The sequence below is a fragment of the Muntiacus reevesi genome, chromosome 14, assembly GCF_963930625.1.
Source record: "Muntiacus reevesi chromosome 14, mMunRee1.1, whole genome shotgun sequence".
Taxonomy (NCBI): domain Eukaryota; kingdom Metazoa; phylum Chordata; class Mammalia; order Artiodactyla; family Cervidae; genus Muntiacus; species Muntiacus reevesi.
Window position 1 is genome coordinate 23,506,218 of NC_089262.1, and position 21,837 is coordinate 23,528,054.

The 21,837-nt window shown below is 33.1% G+C and overlaps 1 protein-coding gene across 3 annotated transcripts in view; it reads right to left on the reverse strand.

The window, feature by feature from the left end:
- Window positions 1-701: 701 nt before the first annotated feature.
- The window catches only part of CDH9 (cadherin 9), an 81,525-nt gene continuing 60,389 nt past the window's right edge, over window positions 702-21,837 (reverse strand). For 2 of the 3 annotated variants that reach the window (XM_065905316.1, XM_065905319.1), the window contains 7 exons: window positions 21,157-21,344; window positions 19,710-19,963; window positions 8,129-8,265; window positions 7,543-7,664; window positions 5,684-5,801; window positions 5,345-5,596; window positions 702-1,189 (listed from right to left, as the gene is read on the reverse strand). In XM_065905316.1, the coding sequence (XP_065761388.1) occupies window positions 702-1,189; window positions 5,345-5,596; window positions 5,684-5,801; window positions 7,543-7,664; window positions 8,129-8,265; window positions 19,710-19,963; window positions 21,157-21,344 (1,559 nt within the window). Of the gene's footprint in view, window positions 1,190-4,871; window positions 4,907-5,344; window positions 5,597-5,683; window positions 5,802-7,542; window positions 7,665-8,128; window positions 8,266-19,709; window positions 19,964-21,156; window positions 21,345-21,837 lie in introns of all 3 variants that reach the window. The other variant, XM_065905317.1, reaches the window with a different exon arrangement.

Here is a 21,837-nt window from a genome sequence, read left to right on the forward strand (position 1 = left end):
TCAAAGTTTTTTATAGTCCCATGATATTCTAGTTCCAAATTGCATGCAATAATTCAGCTACTTTTTCCCTGAGTAAATCATGTTTTACTTGTAAAGATGTTTAGAAAATGTCAAAAGCAATATCAGAAGTACTAATAGGAATCAAATAAAATGAAATTTATTTTTATAAATACTATTTTATTTCATAAAAATACAAAAATATAAATATACATTTATAAAAATATGAATGAATTAACACAAAGACATTCTTCAACTAAATAAATATGGCAGTAATAGTCATTCCTATTTCTTTAGGGATATATTTTTTTATATTAATTTACAAAGCAGTTGCACAATGTTTCATTTAATAGTAAAGGTGACTGTAAGTCAGTTAAGAAAACATTATTTATAAAGTTCTTATATCTAAGAAAAGGCACAAAAAGCCTTTTATGTATATGTTATCGATTATTGATGTGATATACTTTCCTTCAGAGATTGTTAGGCAAAGAGGGTGAACTGGTTATTATTACTTTTTAAAATCTATGTCATTCATATTCATTCACAGAAACTTACTGATTAAGCAAACTCTTACTAAGACAACACCTACGTATTGTTTGTAATTTTAGCTTCTTAAAAATTTCCTCCAAGGAAGAGAATGCAGGCCACTCCATCTAGTAGCAAAGAGAGTACTTCCACCGACATCCGTGAAGTCATAACCATACTCAATCTCGGTCACTATCATCACCCCCATACATATCAGCAAGTTTTTTAAAACGAGGCCCCCAGTCGCTGAGGTAATCATAATCTTGGTTGCAATCTGCTGTAAGAGATTCCAAAGAACTGAGGGAATCTGCTATGGAATCATTCCCTTCATAGGCATAAGTTGCCAGTGAATCATAAGGAGGTGCACTTGGGTCTGAGTCATTTTCTTTTAGTCTTCGATGGATAAAATCTTGTACGTCAATATTTTCCCACAGAGGTACAGTCCTCCTTATCTGAAAAATTGTTTCAGGCATTACATCCCTTCTAAGTTTACTATCTTCTCTTGCTTCTGGATTCCTTAAAGTGCCGATGTCAAAAGCTTGGGTATCTTCTTCCCCGCCGCCTTCATCGTTATAGGTCACGATGTTGTCCCGGACGTCGTCTTTTGAAATTATCAGAGGTTCCTTTTTTCTTTGCCTCTTCAATGCAGCAAAAAGCACAACTAAAACTATGAACAAAAAACAAATATAACAAAGAGACAGAGAGAAAATAGTGAGTTTCCATATTTCTGGTTTTAAATACAGCACACTCCTATGTTTGTGACCTTGATGTGGTGAAAGAGGTGTTAAGTTCATTTGGATATAAAGACTAACTACCCTGTATAAATGCAGCATAATTTGGGCCAAAGACTGGATGTGCTATATTGATAAAAGAAAAGAAAACAAAACAAGACAAAAAAAGCAGATAATACAGTGCCATTTATTTGCTTTTGAGACTCAATCTTCTATAGGGCTCAGGCATTGAAAAACTTTAATTATGACTAATGCATTTAGCCAACAGTGTATATAATATCTCACTTTTCCTCAATGTACATTTGTTTCAAAATATTAAAATTCTAAAACTACAATCATTATTATTACAAGAGAAATTGAGCACAAATTTTATGCTTTCTTAATGACTCAGAGGATATAGGCAAAACATTCAAATTTATGCCTATATACACATAAATGCCTTATATGCATATATGTGTAAATATGTGTCATGTGTATTGTATATACATATGTATACACACATTATAGATATGTATACATACATATATATCATGGTTTCATCCATTCCCATTATTGACCTGGTTTTGAAAGCCTGCTTAAAATCTGAAATATAGTTCTATAGGCTACAATAATAAATTCAAACTTAAACTCATCCTTACTTTCTACTCATCTTACAAAAATTACCTTGCTTCTAAGGACTTTCTTGACTTATACAGTTGTATTCAAGCTTCGAGGCCGGTCCCTCTGCATACACTGTGAACCTTCCCCACATATGATATGCCTTCTTATTTCTTTGATACTAGTGAAATGTAAATTATATGCAAATGTTTGACAACAAACATTTGCAAGATAAATACATTTATAAACTAAAAATTACATTTAAAAATGTAAGAAAGACTATGTGATTTCCAACAAGGTATGTTTTCCATTGAAAATGGACCAAGTCCATAATTTTATATATAAGAAAAGTTAAAATTATATAAAGAAAAATTTCCCAAGCATACTTATACATTGCTGGGGCAAATAAAAGCAAATTTTCTCTTACTTTGGGAAAGTGAAAATATTTTGTTGGTATTACTGATGTTTCACTGAAAAATAAGAAAAGTGTTGGCTCAAATTCTATCTTTAAGTTTTTTCAATCTTTGTTTTGAGATTACAGAAACTAGTTTTCATTGAGACTGCACTTCACCATGGCCCTGATGCCCCTGTAACTTCCATTAAGGCCTGTCCAATGCTATTGTTATATTGACCAAAACACTTTCCTCAGCTTCTACTACTTAGTAGAAAGAAAACAAAATAATCATTAGAAATATCTTTATTAACCTGCACCAAGCAGGCTTTTGGTGCTGAGCTATATTCAGAGTCATGCTGGACACATTATAAAAAACTATCCATTGAAAACAAGACATATCTTTACTCTCTCCTATTAAAGGATGAGCATGCTAATTAAATTCAATATAGGTCTGAAATCCACCAATCTAGTGAGCCATGAATTAGAAAAAGATGGTTCTTTGCAAGTTTAATATTCAATGAATCAATTTACATGTGTGTACTCAGTCGCTCCATCGTGTCCAACTCTTTGCAACCTTATAGACTGTGGCCTACCAAGGTCCTCTGTCTGTGGGATTCTCCAGGCAAGGATATGGGAGTGGGTTGCCCTGCCCTCCTCCGGGGGATCTTCCTGAGCTAGGGATTGAACCCACATCTCTTGCATCTCCTGGATTGGCAGATTGGTTCTTTACCACTAGCACTACCTGGGGAGTCCAAACTAATTTTTAAATCCTTTATATGTGTAGCACAACAACTATATAGTCAAATCACTTCAAGGGTTTCTTAGCTAATATAAAGTTTATGCATTTTCACAAATGGCCCTTAGAATCTGCTCTGAGTATTTTCTCCTTTGCCAGGTCAAAATTATCTGCTTCTTTTCCCTCAACTGAGGTTATTAATCTGGAGTATGTGAATGCAATTCAGAGAAGCTAGGATAAGGAACAGAAAAAAATGCCTCATTATTTTTACTAATTTATAACCTGAATGTAGCACTTTCCATCATAAATATCAGCATAAATTGTAGTGATAGTAAGAGTATGGTGACCATCAAACCAATGGAAATCATAGATACTTTATATTTCATTATAGTTAGGACATGTCACAAATGATCATTAGACTTGCACTAAAACAAAGCATATATAAGCACATTTTGCTTTCTGTTTTTTGTTTAGTTTGGATATATATATATATTTCCTTTTGTATTACATGTTTTATTTAATAAGTTTAAATTATTATTCTAATATGATTCACAAATTTCATTTTCACTACCAAAGGTGTTCAAGGAGCCAAAGGGTTTAAGAAGTCCTGCCCTAGGTTTTAACCCCTGCCTTGTGTCATGGATATAAATGAAGAACTACATTTCTTCAAACTGTGAAAGGATAGGCCTAAAATATCATGGCCCTTGTTATATCCCCCTTGCAGAGCCGATCTCCTAACTACAGAAATATAGCAACTATATGCAGTCATTAGTATAAAGGTTTGAAATAATGGCAAGAGTGCTTAAGAAAGTTTATAGTAAAACCTTATGAATTAGAACACATTCTGACTAAGATAATAGAAAATAATTCCATGTTTAGATAATAAATTGAAAGGTAAAATATATGAAATGTGTGCCCTCCATATTGCCCAGGTCAGAAAGATGGCAAACTTTTCTGAATAAAAGAGCCTTCTAGAATTCCTGCATAGATATTTAGTTGAATAGTGTTATGATATCTAAACTTATTGTGGCAGATGAATATTATTCCCTCATATGCATGTCTTTTTGTGTGTATGTATTATATTAATACTGGAATTAAGAAAAAAGACAAAATATACCTATTTCCATCTTGTTCTAAATTAGAGAAGTAGAACTATTTTAGCAAATAAAACAGCATGATATCAGTAGCACTTTGCTGAAAGGGTAGGGTAAATTTAATCTCCATAGGGATACAACAATATTTTACAGAGGAGTTGAAATTTCTAACAGCATGTGGACATGCAGATTGCTGCTGCTGATGGTAGTTTTGTGTACTACCTGATAAAAATCAGCCTGATAAATTGTTTTTCTAAATAGTTGGACCATCATAATGGGACAAATGTTTTCTCCTCACTTGAATCAGTTCCCTGCTGAAGTCCTGCAAGAATATCTGGCCAAAGGGACCACATCCAGATAGGTTGAAGGGATTTGCAGTGAAAAGGAGCCAACACATATGAGTATTGGAACATAAATTTGGCTAGCGCTTCTGCCCTAAGCATTCATTTTGGATGAGTATTTGATGGAAACAAGTTTTGGGGGAATGTTTTACAGTGGAACAACCGTTTAATTGAATTAAATTGTTGTCCTGTTAGGGCATACTCAAAGCATTTGCAACTGGAAGCATGACTTGATTTAGAAAATATTGCTGAAGTAGGTATGGCCTCAGTGTCATAGTGATATTTTTAAAAATAAACTTAAGCATTTTCTTTGGTGGACTGAAACTACGTATAACAAATATTATGAAAAAGTGTCTGTATTATTTTGACAACTTAAATGGGCTGGTTAATTCCAAGTGTGAAATACATTGTAATATTAAGAATTTTATTTGTAAAATAGTCTTTTGTTTTGAGGACAATGGTTAGAAAGGTGAATTCTAACAAATAATAATCTGGGTTTGAATGATAGTTAGAACACTTTCTGAATGAGTGACTTTGTGTAAGTTATCTAACCTTCTGTAGAAGAATGAAAGTATTTACCTTAGTTGACATAAAAATTAAATCAATTATTAAATGAAATACCATTTGAAATGTGACCATATTAGTTCACACTAAACACTATACATATATAAAATGTACTTTAAAATATCTGTATATATCACCAGTTATTATATCCTTGTTTTTTGGTCTCTTGTAAGCTAGACCTAGCCCCCATTAAAAATTCATTTTTTTTTAAATCAGAAGAGCAATTTTAATAACAAGCTCAAATTTTTCCTCTTTAGCTATAAAGGAGTATGTTTTTCAGTACACAATCACTGGGTAATGAAGAAGAGAATTCCTTGAATTGAATGGGTATGTCTCAGGGGCACATCATTCTGGGGCATCCTTACCAAGCAGTATGGTGACGCAGAGGAGGATAGCAATGAGAGCCCCAGTGCTCAGGCCAGCAGAGAGGACCAAGGCTTCAGCGCTGCAGGACTGCATGTTTCCTTGATTATCACAGGCACACACACGAATGGTGAGTGTGCCAGTGCTGCTTTGAATGGGATAATCATTGTCAAAAATTAAAATTGGCAGCAAATATGTGCTCATTTTGTTTCGGCTGTACCCATCTTTTCGAGTCATGATTCCTGCTGTATTATCTGTTAACAACAAAAAAAAGTCAGTTCAGTCTTTTAAATTCTGCCTCTTAATGTTTCATAGTATTTGTCTTTAAAAATGCTCTGTACCTTTATTGTCTACAATGGTGAAGTTTGGATTGAGGGGGAATTCTGGCACTGGTTCAAAAAAGAATTTGTGGCCTCGGGGAGGATCATCTTTGTCCATGACACTGACAGTCTGAATCAACTAAAACCAAAGAAAAATCAATTAAGTAGAGCACAAAAAGCAACTCTTATTATTACAAGACATTTAAAGTCAGCGTTTGGGCTTTAAATATATCACTGAAACTAAACAAAAAAAAATTCCATTTTGAGAAAATTTTCCAGCGTTTTTTATAGCTCTGTCTAATGTAACTTATTTAATGAGGAATAAAAAGTGTCAATCAAGTCTCAGTTTGCAGAGCACCTCTATGAATCATTGTCTGCTTCCTGGCCACTATTGTATCCAAGAAAAGAAATCCAAAATTAGATCAAGTCAATATCTTTTGCCCTTTTGACTTGTTAATATATGCTACCAGTCCATTTTATTGTTAATTGGTCACCAACATCCTGCCTCCACTAGACAATGATTGTTTCAAAAGCAAAGAACATAACAGATGGATCTTTAAAAAAAAAAAAAAAAAGTGATTATCACAACCACTCCTAGAGATTAAGGAAACTATAAATATAGCTTGGAAAAATGAGCAATATGCTATATAATACCAGAAAGCAGAAGATTTTAAAGCTTTGGGGTGTCATAATTACAATGAGATTGCATATTTTATTCAAAATGTTAGCTCTTCTTTTTAATGGTAGCTGCAAAATTTAGAAGAATCTATGAATAAAGCCTTCTAAAGTTTTGTAATACACTGTTGAATTTGAAAAATTATAGCACCTCTCAGCTGTGCTCCCTGTAGGTCAGAGGTGTGCCACAGTGGGAAGATGGAACAGCAAATGACAGGTTGGGCAGTGAAATGCTAGTGAGCATTTTATCGTGGATAAAATACAAAGCCACACATCGGGGGGCCTGTTTTCCAGTCTTGGGTCTTCCATCTGTGTGATTTGTAATCACAGTCATTTAATTACCATTAATTTCAAATTCTCTTCTACAAAAATAAATAGTTTAACCACTCCAGGTATCACAGTCCAACATTCTGTGATGAAGAATTAGTAGAGTTCTGCAGTAGTTTAATGTATCCATCATTGTGATTATTGTGTATTCTCTAAATCCATACTAGGGGGCTCAGTGATAAAATACTACATCAGTGTAAACAGTGAACATAGTCAGCATTTTCCTAAAATTACTTTAGTGATGTCTGAAATATTGCTTTATAAGATGACCTTATAACTCTTGTACAATCTTTTTATCTCACTAATACTAAAGCTGAAAAAACAGACAAAATATAACTAATCTCAAACCAAAATGACCTAACTGAGCAACTGAAAGTGGCAAATGTAATCAGCAAGAATTATTATGGTTTCCTTTATATTAACCCAGGTCAATTTTATTTTCTTACTTCATGTTTTATTTAATAATATGTTTTCATCCCATTTGTGATTATATATCATTACCAGTATAATTATGAATCCAGGTAGGAACTTTTATATATGTGATATCTATTATATACCTGGTATATAAATTAAAGCATATATTATAATTTTCCTATGATGTCATAGATTATATAAAATATTCAAAAATTCATATTTTTACAAGTGTTCCCCATCTCCAACCACTACAATATTGTAAAGTAACTAGCCTCCAACTAATAAAAATAAATGAAAAAAAAAATCATATTTTTAAGATTAATGTGAGTTGTTTGGTATGGGAGATAAAGAAATGACAAGGTGAATTGATGATAGTTTTCCTGAAAAAAACAAAGTCCAAGTAAATTAATGAAATGTCATTTGTCTTGGGGAAGAGGAAAAAGTTGTTTAAGCGTATAACTTACCTGCCCAGGTTTTGCATTTTCACAAACAAATGTTTCATAGTACATGGCAAATTCCGGAGCGTGGTCATTTATATCTAGAATTCTGATGAAGACAGGAATGTGGCTACTCTGTTTTGAGTTATCTGCAGTGAGAACATGTGTAAGATTTTAGCCTTATTTCCAGAGTGGCAGTGGTATTGTTTGCCCCATTTGTAACTTAGCAACACATCATTTCTAGGGTATTCACTTTTTGAATGGATTGCTGATGTAAATCTCAGTTTTCTTACATGGCTCAAGTGAAAAGCACGATAGAATGAGGAGAATATAATTGACAGTGAATATTATTTGTAAGATACGCTTTTCTTAGACTGATTATTTTATGATTAGATCATGTTTTATTCTACAGTAAGATGTAAAAGAAAGCCAAGTTTAAAATGAATGAATACTTGGTAATCCTTAAAATAAGTTAAAACTCCAACACACTCTAAGTAATTTCTCTCAGTTCTAATAATAAAATCATCCCTCTCAGGAAAAAGTTTACTTAATGCTATTATTGTAAGACTTTGGTGAAAAATAATGTGCTCAGATGGATGTATTTCCAACTTACTTATTTCTGTAGCTGTGACGGTTATATTGTGCCAAGGAGTTGATTCCCTGTCTAGAGGCTTCAAAGTGAAAATAGAGCCATTTTCTGAGTGAATACTGAAAATCCGGTCCATGTCAGTATGCCGATCAACAGAGTACCTAGCAGAAAAGAGACTCATCATTCCAGGCACTGTTTGAAGATTACAGCTCATCTACCATTTCATAAAGTTAGAGGCAATTCGGTCTGATAAAGGTGACAAGTAAAATACTGATGATTTTCTTGAATTTTTATTTAGTGTAATTTTCACTTAGACAATTTGATACATTTGATTTCATTATTACTATTCTATGATTATGTGTACTTCAGAGTCATTATTGACATTTGTGAGTCCCTGGGGCAGCATTTAATTGAGGTTTTAATAGTCACTTGATTTATTTATCCTATCATAGACCCATTGCAGTACTTGAGACATATTAAACAGCCATATTAAATTTGATAGAATCAATTCCATTGGATAAATTGAAATTAAGTTGCAGATAACACATGAAAATGTGTGTCCACAGTGTACTTATAAGTGGGTGTGCAGAGGCTGTTGTAAAATACGTGGGTCTTGAGTGGTTCTCAGTTCAAGGATTATTTCAGCTGAATCCAATGCCCTGCTCCATTCTCTCCCTTTAACTTATTTCAGATAAAAACTGAAATGACAAAGGACCACAGAATTACATGACTCTCTCTCATTAGGTATGTATGTAAGATGTCATCCTAAACTTTGTATTATTCAGTGACTGGCAAAATAATGCCCACTCTCCTCCAATGGATGTCTATCCCCTTATCCCTGGAAGCTGTACATGGTAAAAGTAACTTTTCAGGTGTGATTAAGGTTAAAGACATTGAGATGGGAGATTAAACTTGGTTATTTGCGTGTGTTAGTCACTCAGTTCTGTCCAACTCTTTGCAACCCCATGGATTGTAGCCTGCCAGGCTTCTCTGTCCATGGAATTATTCAGGCAAGTATATTGACATGTATTGCCATTCCCTTCTCCAGAGGATCTTCCTGATTCAGGGATTGAACCCTGGTCTCCTGCATTGCAGGGAGATTCTTTACTGTTTGAGCTACAGATTAACCCTATGAACCCTTAAAAGTTGAAAAAGAAGGCAGAAAAGTAAAATTCTAGCTTACATGAAAATCCTTTAATTACATCAGGCCATGTTAGACTGTACTAGTTGCCATTTTTGCATATTTTAAATTTCTGCTGTTGAATGTTTAATTGAGCCATGTAAGAACCTAAGTGCATCTCACATGTTAATGGGAATCTTGTAGAACAGATTCTCATTCACAATATTCTGCAATTCTAACAAGCTTAGGTTGATCCAGGTTGTAAGTCCATTGACAAAGTTTTGTATAACAAGGTTATAGACCATGGGATAAATTGGTTAGAAAAAGGACAGCTAAGAGAATGACAATGGCAGAGACCTAACAGACTAATCAGCATCAAGTGGCATCCTCATTTTTCTAGGTCTCTATTAAAGACACAGCAAAATGAACTCCCTTTTAATCAGGTGAATTTGGGAATTAACAACTCCCATTATGATTCTGTAATATATCCATTGTTGGGCAATGACTTTGACAAAAATTAGTAATAGATATTTAGGTTTCTAAACATTGTGAAACATTGGCAATTTTTGACATATTGGATGAAAATGGATTTATATAAAGGCTATGTTTTTATGTTTGGATTATTGTAATAAAATACACATAACAGTCTACTTTTATAAGAAATATGCTTGACTTAAGGGATCCATTAGTAAACTCAGATTTCAAAAATAATTTTAACAGTATAGTGTGTGATGGTGCTTATGTAATTTATTTTCTGCTAAATTTTGTAAATTTATTATCTCAAATACACAAATACAGTTCAAAATGAGTATTTGGGCATATGGAAATATACATAATTATGTATATATATTGGATTTCATCTTAAGATAGGAAAGTTAAAAACTTTGCATACTTGTTCTCAGATTTCTTTCTGTACTTCACTTCCCAGATATGAAACCAGGTCAGTCACCTCCTTGTTATCCTTTGGACATGTTGTGCAATGGACAGTAGAGCTATATGGAAATGGTAGTATCCCATTATTTTTGCAAATGGAGTAGGAAATGGCAACCTATGCAGGTATTATTGCTTGAAAATTCCATGGACTGAAGCCTGGTGGGTTGCAGTCTGTGTGTGGGTCGCAGAGTTGAACATGACTGAAGCAACTGAGGACATTTTTATAATAATTATGATTGTAATTTTTCTGCACAGTTGTTATGAAAAGAATTTGGAGATTTTTTAAAAACCCAAGTGACATTTGGTCCCTGTCCAAGAATACCTATCCTATAAAACCTAGATACAAAAATAATTATATAAGTGCATTTTAGTGTGCATGTATATATTTAAGTGTGTGTGTGTGTGTTATATTTATATTTCCTAAAGACAAAAGTTATGCTGGGTTTTAACTAAGAATTCATTGTCAGCAAAGGATCTGAGATAGTTCTTTTTTTTTTTTTTTTAATAAACATCAGTGTATTAAAATGAAGACTAAAAGTCATATGAAATTTTCTCTTTAACTTTTTTTGCTTGGTGGTGGTGTGGTGTAATTGCTAAGTCAGGTTCAACTCTTGTGACACCATGGTCTGTAACCCACCAGGCTTTTCCATCCATGGGATTTCCCAGGCAAAAATACTGGAGTGAGTTGCCATTTCCTCCTCCAGGGGATCTTCCGGAGCCAGGGATCCAACTGGAGTCTCCTGCTTTGCAGGCAGATTCTTTACTGTTGAACCATCAGGGAAGGTCTTTTATTGCTTAAGTAGTTTTAAAATGAAGAAAGATAGAGTGTTTTCTATTTCTAGGTTTCAATTATCCTAAAATTTAGCCCTTAATGTAGCCTGGGAGTTACTGGAATATTTAAAAAAAAAAAAGTTTTTTCCTAAAATACTTGGACCAAATTTTACTTATCAATACAAACAATCCTAAAAGAAACACAAAGAAAGTAAGTAAAAGAGGACAACCCAATCACATCTATGTGTTGAATTAAACTCAGTTCATAATATTCACCTTTATATTTTTATCCCCATCATTGGAAAGTTGAGTAGCTAACCATAATCTGCTTGTTGCTGAATAGATTTTTGATTTCTTCCTATCATTTGCATCAGAGATCAAGAGGAAAATCAAAATTTCTTTGTTCCCATTAGTACTTGCCCTAGAGATTTGTGTGGGAGTTTCTGTGATTGTGGAATAATTAATAATTCTTACATACATAAATCTAGCATTGACTTGGCATTTGTGTGGCATCAAAATAAGTCCATATTTCTGGCTGCCCCACTTTTAGGTTCAACCTTGAAAGGTACTGTCTTCAAGTTAAGAATTCATGAAGAATCACTTTGATGATTTATAAATAGTTCACTTTAATATTAACACTGCAAACTTCTGGGTGTGTATTTATAAGTTTGCCCCATTGCAAATTATGTCTTGCTATTTTTCAAAACCCAGAGACAATTTTCATTTATTTAGCAACCAATGTTCTATTTTGAACACAGAATAGGATGTTCTGGTTTACCTATTAATAATAAATACACCAGATTACAACAAACGGCCAAGAGGAAGCTGATAAATACAATGCAAGACAAAACTGTCTTTATGCCTCAGCAGATTATTTAATAAAACAATTTTTATTGATCTCCTTATATTGAATTTTTAATAATAAGTTTAAAAAATCATTGGCATGATTTTTTGAATGAATACCTTATGCAGAAACAGGAGCTAATCATATAGGCAGCAAAAATAGCAAGGTCAAAAGGTCACAAGAAAGCTGAGACTTTGGAACTTAAGACCTGGTTCTAGCTTGTTTTCTGTGTTGTTGTTTGTGTGTTTGCTTGTTTGTTTTTCAAGTTCTGCAATTAAGAATCAAACACATACATGTATATGCATGGCTGAGTCCCTTTGCTGTTCACCTTAACCTACCAAAACATTATTAATCAACTATGTCCCAACATAAAGTAAAAAGTTTAAAAATAAATAAATAAAATAGATAACCAATAAGGACTTATTTCACAGGGAATTCTGTTTATATTCTGTAATGACCTAAATGGGAAAATTTGAAAAAGAAGCAATATATTTATAGGTATAAGAAAATGTGCTTCCCTGGTGGCTCAGACTATGAAGAATCCTCTTGCAATGCTGGAGACCTGGGTTTGCCCCCTGGGTTGGGAAGATCTCTTAGAGGAGGGCATAGCAACCCTCTCCAGTATTCTTGCCTGAAGAATCCCCACGGACAGAAGAGTCTGGCAGGTGACAGTCCATGGGGTTACAGAGAGTCGGACAGGACTGAGTGGCTGAGCATATCATCACTCTTCTGTCCAACTGAAACTAATACAACATGGTTAATCAACTATACTCCAACGTAAAAAAAAAAAATTCTTAAAAGTAAAAAAAGCAAACACATAGAAGACCCCTGCATTTTCACCTACTACAAAAATGTCAGTTAAATTACAGACACCAGAACAAATCAATAAATCAGTAATATGCAGAAATATGTCAGGGATAACATTCCTTTCCCTTTTATGTATCCCAGGTACATCTTCCACTAAGTGAATAGATTTAGGCTGTGAGTTTGTTAATCATTTTTTCCGCTACTGCAAATTGAAACCTTCCTTGAGAATGTGGCTATATTGCTTAAACAAATAATTCATAACATTTTCTGGAAGTACCAGTGACATAATTTTGAAATTACCATTATCTTACTCTCTATAATGAAATCAAACAAATATTATGAAAATACTAGTATAGATGAAGGCACTTATTCCAGTTTATTATGGAATCATGTGCTTTACTGTGACATAACTAAATTTCTCACCAGCAAGTTTGTTTTGTACTTCTCTGCATGACTGCTGTAGAACTGATTTCTTCTAAAATTTGTTGAATTTTAAATATGCTGAGCATAAAATAGGTGCGAAATGAGACAACATACTCTTTCAGAGACTGTAAAGCTATAATCAACCTTAAAACTTAGGAAATCCAGGATAACTAATGAGGTGACGCAAAGTTGACAACAACTGCTAATTGTAACCAAAATCTTATGTTGCAAGCAGCAGTGTAATTCAGAAAATATGTTTCATGGGCGGATTTACTGGTGGGTGAGAATTACTTCCCAAACTGTCCCTGGAAAATGTTTTTCCATGATGTTTATCGGATCTGTCATCCTTCTAAATGATTCAGACAGACAAGAGTCAAATATTAAAATGGTGTCTTCTGGTTGAATTACGGATTATTTTTCACACTGTAATTGAATATATAAAGCTTTTTTTTTAACACATATTTTTATGCTAGCAAGATGAGTTTAATATTATATTTTCAGGCATGGCCCTATATTTTATTAGATTTGGCAGTACAAATTTAGAAACATAATTTCAAATTCATGTGTTCCCCCAATATTTTTCTTCCCTTTGTCACAATTCTTGAGATTTTACAGGTAAAACTACAGCTGATTGTTTTTTGAAGATGTTAAGTACCCTATAAAAGTAAATATATCAGGCAGAGCTATGAATTTAAAAATGTATCAGCCACTTTTATGTATCATAAAAAAGGTTGCAAGTTTTACTGTCAGTCTTTGACCAAGAATTTTTTCTCCTGAAATTGGATCATGTGGAAATTATCAGATATAATGTGTGAGATATAGACACACAGTATGAGTCAGACACAACTGACTGACTTTCACTTCACTGCATATGTATATATATATAGAGAGAGAGAGAGAGACAATAGAAGTTTATTAAGAAAGATAATTATATTAGCAAATATTTACAGTTAGTAAAATACATAAATCCATAAATATTACAGTAGTTCTACTTAATAATAAATAATTAGGAGATGATAAGTTGTTTGAAAGATGAAATACTTGATGGAAGTAGAATAAATAGCATTGGTGTATCTACTTAGGGAATGATTATAGACATCTTATTTGCTGTAAAATTATCTGTGCAATACATTTTTCTAAAATGAATGGCTATAATTATATAATCTTGAAAACCTGAAAGCTTGAAAAGGTATGAATGTTCTCATTCATAGGGACTAGATATACCACCTGTTTCCACACTAAAAGCCAGATGAAATATATGAAACAATTATTTTTGAAGTATTGGATACCAGGAGACAGTGTAATTCCTGGGGAAAGAGGAAAAAATGATGCAATCCTCAAAAGTGACTTTGTGCTGGGAGGGTCTCTAGGCAATAACACAGGAAGTGGGAGCCCAGGTGGAGCCTGTCAATCCCTTGAGTTCAAGAGATGATTCTGGGGACCAAGGCGACTAATGTGGGCTACAATTTTCTGGGTAGAGAACTTCAGGGCATAAAACTTCACAGAGGACCACAGAAATATGAAGAGACTCCCACTCAACTCCAGATGAGTACTGGTCAGAATACACAAGAGAACAAGTAAAATCTATGGCGTCCAAAAATAAATAAATAAATAAATTTTAAAAATTAAAAAAAAAAAATCGATGGCTTCCATAGATGTAACCAATTATAAGGTCCAGCAGGAGCAAAGTTGAACTGGCACGTGTCTGGAAATAATTCTAGTTCCCACCAGTCAAAATGGAAAATTCACCACTCGGGGCTTTGTTGGACTACTCAGAAATGTCTTACCTGATTTATGGGGCAAAACCAGTTATAGACAAAGGGCTGCTGAAGCAAAACCCAAAAGGTTTAAGCTATTTCAAGTAACTTAGCCACGCATCTGAATACAGTTCAAGAGTATTTATAAAAATATAAAGTGTCACACACTAAACACAGTATAAACACAATATTTTTTGTGCAATCAGAAATCACTGGTGAATATGGAATGGGAAATGTGACTGCAAACAAAAATCTGTCAATATAACCCGGATATTACACAGTTGACAGAATTAGCTGACAATGATATTTTAACAGTTATTTTAAATGCATTCTGAAAACTTGGAGAAGGAATTGGCAACCCATCTCAATATTCTTGCCCAGAGAATCCTATGATAGAAGAGTCTGGTAGGCTATAGTCTGTACAATCGCAAAGAGAGGAAAGAATAAGGATATATATATATTGTGTGTGTGTGTGTGTGTGTGTGTGTGTGTGTGTGTGTGTAAATATATATATATCCTTCATAAAGCTTCTAGAAAATAAACTACAGTCTGTGAGTTGAAAATCATCCTATGATGGAATTAAAGCAGGCTAGGTATTGCCAAAAAAAAAAAAAAAAAATAGTAAACTTTAAAAGAAGAATGAATGGGAACTATTTACAATGACTAAGGTGAGGGAGATTAAAAAATTAGAGCACCAGTGAGCTGTGTTGCACTTTCAAGAGACCTAACATAATTAAAATTAAATGATCTGAAAGAGAGGAAGGTAAGGCAAAATTATTGAAGAAAGAGTGGTAGAAAAGTTTTCCAAGTTTGACAAAAGTCATAAACTCACAGATCCAAGAAGCTTAATTAAACATAAAGACATTTCAAAATATTTACTTTAGATCTAGAAAAAAGCAACAACTACCCTCAATCTAAAATTCTATACCCAGCAAGAAAAGAACGATGACTTTAAAAAAGGAAATATTGACGAATGCAAAATAAGGCACAGTATTAATCCAAACAAGGCAGAAAATTGGAATGATGAAACAAAGAAAAGATAGAGCAATTAGAAAACAATAGCAAACAAACATGAGGTATATAATAACTGAGATAATAAATACACCAGAAGAAATCAACAGATTACTTGAGACAGAGGAATTGACCACAATCTGGAAGACAGAGTAGTGGAAATCATTGAAGATAAATAGCAAAAAGGGAAAAACAAAGATAAAAATAAAGGAGGAAAACTTGCAAGACTTCTAGTACAACATCAAGCACCATAAGATTCATATTTAGTGGCCCAGAAGAAGAGAAACAGAGAAACAGGAAGAGAGCATATTTGAAGACATGACAGCAGAAAAATGTCCTAAACTGAGAAAGGAAACGGGCATCCAGGCCAGGAAGTACAGAGTTCAAAACAGGATCAACCCAAAGAGGACCACACCAAGACATATTGTAATGAAATGAGAAAATTAAAGAGAGGAAGGGAAAAGCAACAAATTATATATAAGGGAATGTCATAGGCTATCAGTCAACTTTTCAACAGTTAATACACAGGACAGAAGAGAGTGACACAGTAAATAAAATCCAAAAAATAAAATCCAAAGTTAGTAGGAGAAAATCCAAAGTTAGCAGAAGAAAAGCAGTTATAAGGAGCAGAAATACATGAAACAGACACTACAAAACAAGCAAACAGAGAAACAATAGGAAAGATCAACAAAACTAGGAATTAATTCTCTGTAAAAATAAACAAAACTGATATACTTTTAGCCAGAGTCATTGAGAAAAAAGAGAGTGGGACCAAATTAATAAAATTAGAAATGAAAAAAGAGAAGTTACAACCCACAACACAGTCCTCAAGAATAGTAGAAGAAAAAAAAAAATCCCTATTATGGACAATGGAAAGAAAAGACAAGGAAAAACTAAACCAAATTCTGAGGGGCAAAAGCCATGGGTTGCTTTTTGTACAAGTTCATCCTTGAGTCTCTGCTATGTACTACTGAATTCAGTCATATTAGTTTATGAATGTGAAATGTTGTTAATTATCTCTAAAAATCAGGCCTAGAAAGCAGAATTATATAGGTTAAAGAATTGGAAAAGATAGACAAAATATTTGAGTCTCATATCATGGATCTGATGCCACCATTTGAGTAGAAAAGCATGCTGTTGCTTATCACTTGATTCAATGAAAAGATTAAAACCGAAAAAAAAAAAAAAAGATTAAAACCTTTGTGTAGAAAGGGGTGTTAAAATGATTAAACTAAATAAAATCCTTGATGCTATTTGAATAAATAAACAAATATCCTTGGCAACATGGAAAATTAGCTTGCCTTTCTCAAGTTAATCAACATTCATTGAATTCCAATATGCAAGATATACCAAATGAATGAGACAAGATTATTAAGAGGCTGTCTCCTTTATACTAGGTAATTCTCAGTAGTAGGGCAATAAACTGTTCTTAATCTAAAACAGTCAATATCCTGTCACTTGTCTAAAACTTTCTAACAGTGGGTATTGTTAACTGGCAAAAGGTAAAATCAATGACTTTATTGAAAACATAAATGTGGAATTTTAAGCATAAACATTTGGCATCACAAATTCTAGGTCTAAATGAAGGCACAGCCAACACTGACTACTATGTTTTTGGAAACTGCAAAATCTATCAAGAATAGATATTTATGGAGCATTTCTAGCTATTGGTATCTACAGTCCCTTATGCATTTTTATATACATCGTAAATTATTTCTATTTACGTAATTTATTCTACTACATAAATTATTTCTATTTAGTAGTTCTTTCTACTACAAAGAACACAAAAACACTCTGAAATCCCTTTTGTTACTTAAATAAATTCACATATAAGAGATGCCAAAGCCAATCAGCCTCACTCAATTTCAATAAAAAGTAAATAAACATAATTTTGGATGTAAACCTGCTGGAGCATACGTGTAGACCATTGGAAAACTAGATTACTTATTTCATTTTAAGAGTTTTATACAACATGATAATGCAAAATTAATACTCTTTTTGCACGATGATATAAGAGTATCTAATAATCTTTCATTCATTGGTATTATGTTTTTAAATTAATGTTGAACAATATACAAATATATGATTTGAACCTGAACAGTTACTTAAGAAAGAAGGTTACATAAATTCTCTCCTAATTAACCTAAAACTAGCCAAATGGTTCAAGCTAAACTCTGAGTACTAAGTACAGATTAAAATTTCATGAATTGTTTATTTTAAAAATATATTAACCAAAAAATTAAGCTTAGTATATATTTAGTGCAAAAAATATTGCTTTGTAAATTAACATGAATAGTTATTACATCTTAAACTAAATTTAATGCCTATATATTTAGTGTGACTCTCATTGATTTTCAATGTATGATATATGACATGAATTGTAGGAAATTTGGGCATTCCCAAAACATATTAATTATTTAGTTTCCTTAATTAGTATTAAATTTTTAAAATTATGTGAAATACAGTTCATTTTACAATGTGGTGTTAGTTTCTGGTATACAGCAAAATAGTTCAGTTTATACCATATGTAAATATATATATTCTTCTTACACATTCCCATCCATTATAGGTTATTACAAGATATTGAGAACAGTTCCCTATGCTACATGGTAAGTACTTGTTGGGTAAAAAATTAAATCTTAAGCAAAGTATAATTTTAGATATTTTATTATAGTAGTCACACATTAACAAACAATCTAGTATTTGCTCCTTTAGTCTTCTTTGTCTTCATCAGCATACCTACCCATTTTCATTCACCCATCCTATTTATCAATTTATATCACAATTACATTTATATTCTCCTTAAGCATAATTTGAGCTTCCCTGGTGGCTCAAATGGTAAAATATCCACCTGCAATGTGGGAGACCTGGGTTCGATCCCTGGGTTGGGAAGACCCTCTGGAGAAGGGAACGGCTGCCCACTCCAGTATTCTGGCCTGGAGAATTCCTTGGATAGAGGAGCCTGGCGGGCTATACACTCCACGAGATTGCAGAGTCGGACATGACCGAGCGAGTTTCACTATACTTCACTTCAGCATAATTTATGGCACATTTGAAAGTTTTGGAATGGTTAATATAATCTTCAAACTTTAAGAAATTATTACACTATTATGCACAAATAATACTAATTTTTAATAGTTTCACTGTTCTCAAGTATCACTACTGTCTTTATCAATCCTGTGTGTTATTAATATAGTTGATAATTTGTTTCCCAAAAATTTTTATGTAAAATGTGCCTAGGGACTAATTTCAAAGTTATTTCATCAATTTTCCAGGTATCTCTTAATAACTTTTCTAGAAGAACATTTTATTTAGATCTCTTATTATTTGAACTATGATTAATCTAAGAAGGACAGTGGGATAAGAATTATTTCAATAACTAATGGATTAAAACATGGACACAGTAGCCAGATAGCTTGAACCTCAAACCAGCTTTTCCACTGACTAAGTTTTTGGCATGTTATTTAAATGCTCAGTGCTATAGTCTTATCATCCTGCAGAAAGATAAAATAATAGGAGCTGCTTTGTTAAGCGATGTGTGTGTTTAGTTATCAGTCATGTTCGACTCTTTGCGACCCCATGGACTGTAGACAGCCAGGCTTCTCTCTCCATGGAGATTCTCCAGGCAGGAATACTGGAGTGGGTTGCCATGCCTCTCTCCAGGGGATCTTCTCAACCCAGGGATCGAACCCAGGTATCCTGCATTGCTGGTGGATTCTTTACCATCTGAGCCACCAGGGAAGCCCAAAGTGTGATGAGCCAAAAGAATCAATATAACCAGAGTACTTAAAAGGCAGTACAGCTAAGAGTCTTTGTTATGGAAGCATTTGGTCTTATTACTGTACTTGATCACATATTGTATGTTTTTTTTCCACACAACTTGTAAATAGTGAGTGATTGTTATATATCTTCAAACTTAGGTTTTCTTAAAACACTTACTTTATTAAATTGTTCATGGCATCTGGGTCATATGCTGTCACCTGTCCAATGATGCTGCCTTCCTTTACATCTTCATCTACTTCTATCAAATAAAAGACTTTACTGAACACAGGAGGCTCATCTATATCTTCCACAGATATTTTAACCACAGCTGTGTCTTTGAAAGGTCCCAGGTGTAAAAATCGTGGATCAGGGTGAGTGTTACTTGCATCCACTTTTAAAGTGTACAGCATCTTGTTTTCAAAATCTAAATTCTGAAGTGAAATGAAGTAAGAAAAATCAGTACAACAGAGCAGACATAACAAGCAGAGACAATATCAAAATGTAATAAACACCTCTTCAGTAGTTCCAGTAATTTTGGTTAAATAAGTTTCCCAATTATTGTTTCATAAGTATATCAAATAAGTTAGTACTTTCTCTTTTTTTTTTTTGCCTTACATGTTTATAAAGAGTAGTTGAATGTAACAGTATAACATTAATACTGATTTGTACTTATTAATACATTTTACATTTTGGTGATCATGGGTAAATGAAATATCTAATAAATAAATAGGTTATTTATTTATTACTATATTATGTATTATTATTTTAAAGTTATAAAAGTTTGAAATCAGCAAAAATATAAATTTGAGATTTATCAAGCTATTCATATAAGTTGCTTCCTTAAGTCCTACAGTTCTAAAACTTTTGTTTTAAAAAGAAAAAAAATCAATAATCTGAATGCTGTGGAAAACAAGAATTGAACTGAATCAAACCAATAAAATTAGTGTGATATATTTAGCTGGATTATACTATGCAACATTTTATAATGTTCTCCTTTACCACTTTAAAAATTATCTTCCACCCTCATCTATGTTAATAGATATCACACATAGAAATTTAAATATCTGGAAATGTACATGAAGTAATAGCACAGTTGCTATTGTTCAGTCACTAAGTCCTGTGTGACTGTTTGTGACCCCATAGAATACAACACACCAGGCTTCTCTGTCCCTCACTGTCTCCCGGAGTTCACTCAAATTCATGCCCACTGAGTCAGTGACACTATCTAACCATCTCATCCTCTGCTGCCCCTTTCTCCTTTTGCATTCAATCTTCTCCAGCATCAAGGTCTTTTCCAATGAGCCAGCTCTTCACGTCCAGTGGCCAGAGTAGTGCCATGGCAAAATAATGTCACGGAGAAATATAAAAATGACTTTTGAGATTACTTGATCCTAGTTTTACTTGTTGTTTACTCTAAGCACAAGCTGTTGAAGTTGTATAGCAATTTTAAGTGTCAATGATAAAGATGCTTAACTCACTTGAAGAGAAATCACAACTATTCCCATTTATATGAAGGACAGAAGCATGTAAAAGATGGAAGAAATAAATCCTAGGCTTTCTTACCTAAAAAGCAAAAATAAACCATAAAGTGCTCAATGAAAAAATGAAGACAGCAAGAAGAAACCTGTTTGACAGTTATAATCCCTTCCTGTGTATCCTTGTCAGTGATGACATCGAACATGTCTGCTCCATCTCCTTCAGTAATGCTGTATTCCACCTCAGCATTTTCCCCCACGTCAGGGTCATTGGCTTTTATCCTTCCAAGAGGAGTTCCAAGAGGTACAGACTCAGGAGAATGAAACTGATACGTACCTGAAAATTAAATCAAAGCTGTTTCATCTTTAGATAACAAAAACTTTCATTTCCTCTGCTTTTTTTACTTAAATTAATTTTAAGTTAGGAGAATTTTTCATCATATTGAATTGTAAGCTGTCAAAAATTGCAGATGTATTAAGTTGGGAAAATAATTTATAAAGGCAGAACTCCCTCATTTTATAAATGAGAAATTTGTGTTCCAGAAAGATTAAGTGGATATTTCAAGGTTATTTAGATAATAGATGGTAGTCCTGATGTTAGAATCCAGAACTTTTTGACTTAAGAGGGCAGGAAAGCAGTTAATGTACTGCTTATTTGAAGTGTTCAGTATTATCATTACACATTATTCATGTGATAAATTATTTAGAACATACATTTATTCTTATATTCTAACTCAGGAATAGAAAAAAAAAAATAAATCCTTGCATGACAAGTTCTTTCATTCTTTCTTTCTTTTCTTTTTTGCTTGTTAATGTTTTTTATTGGGATA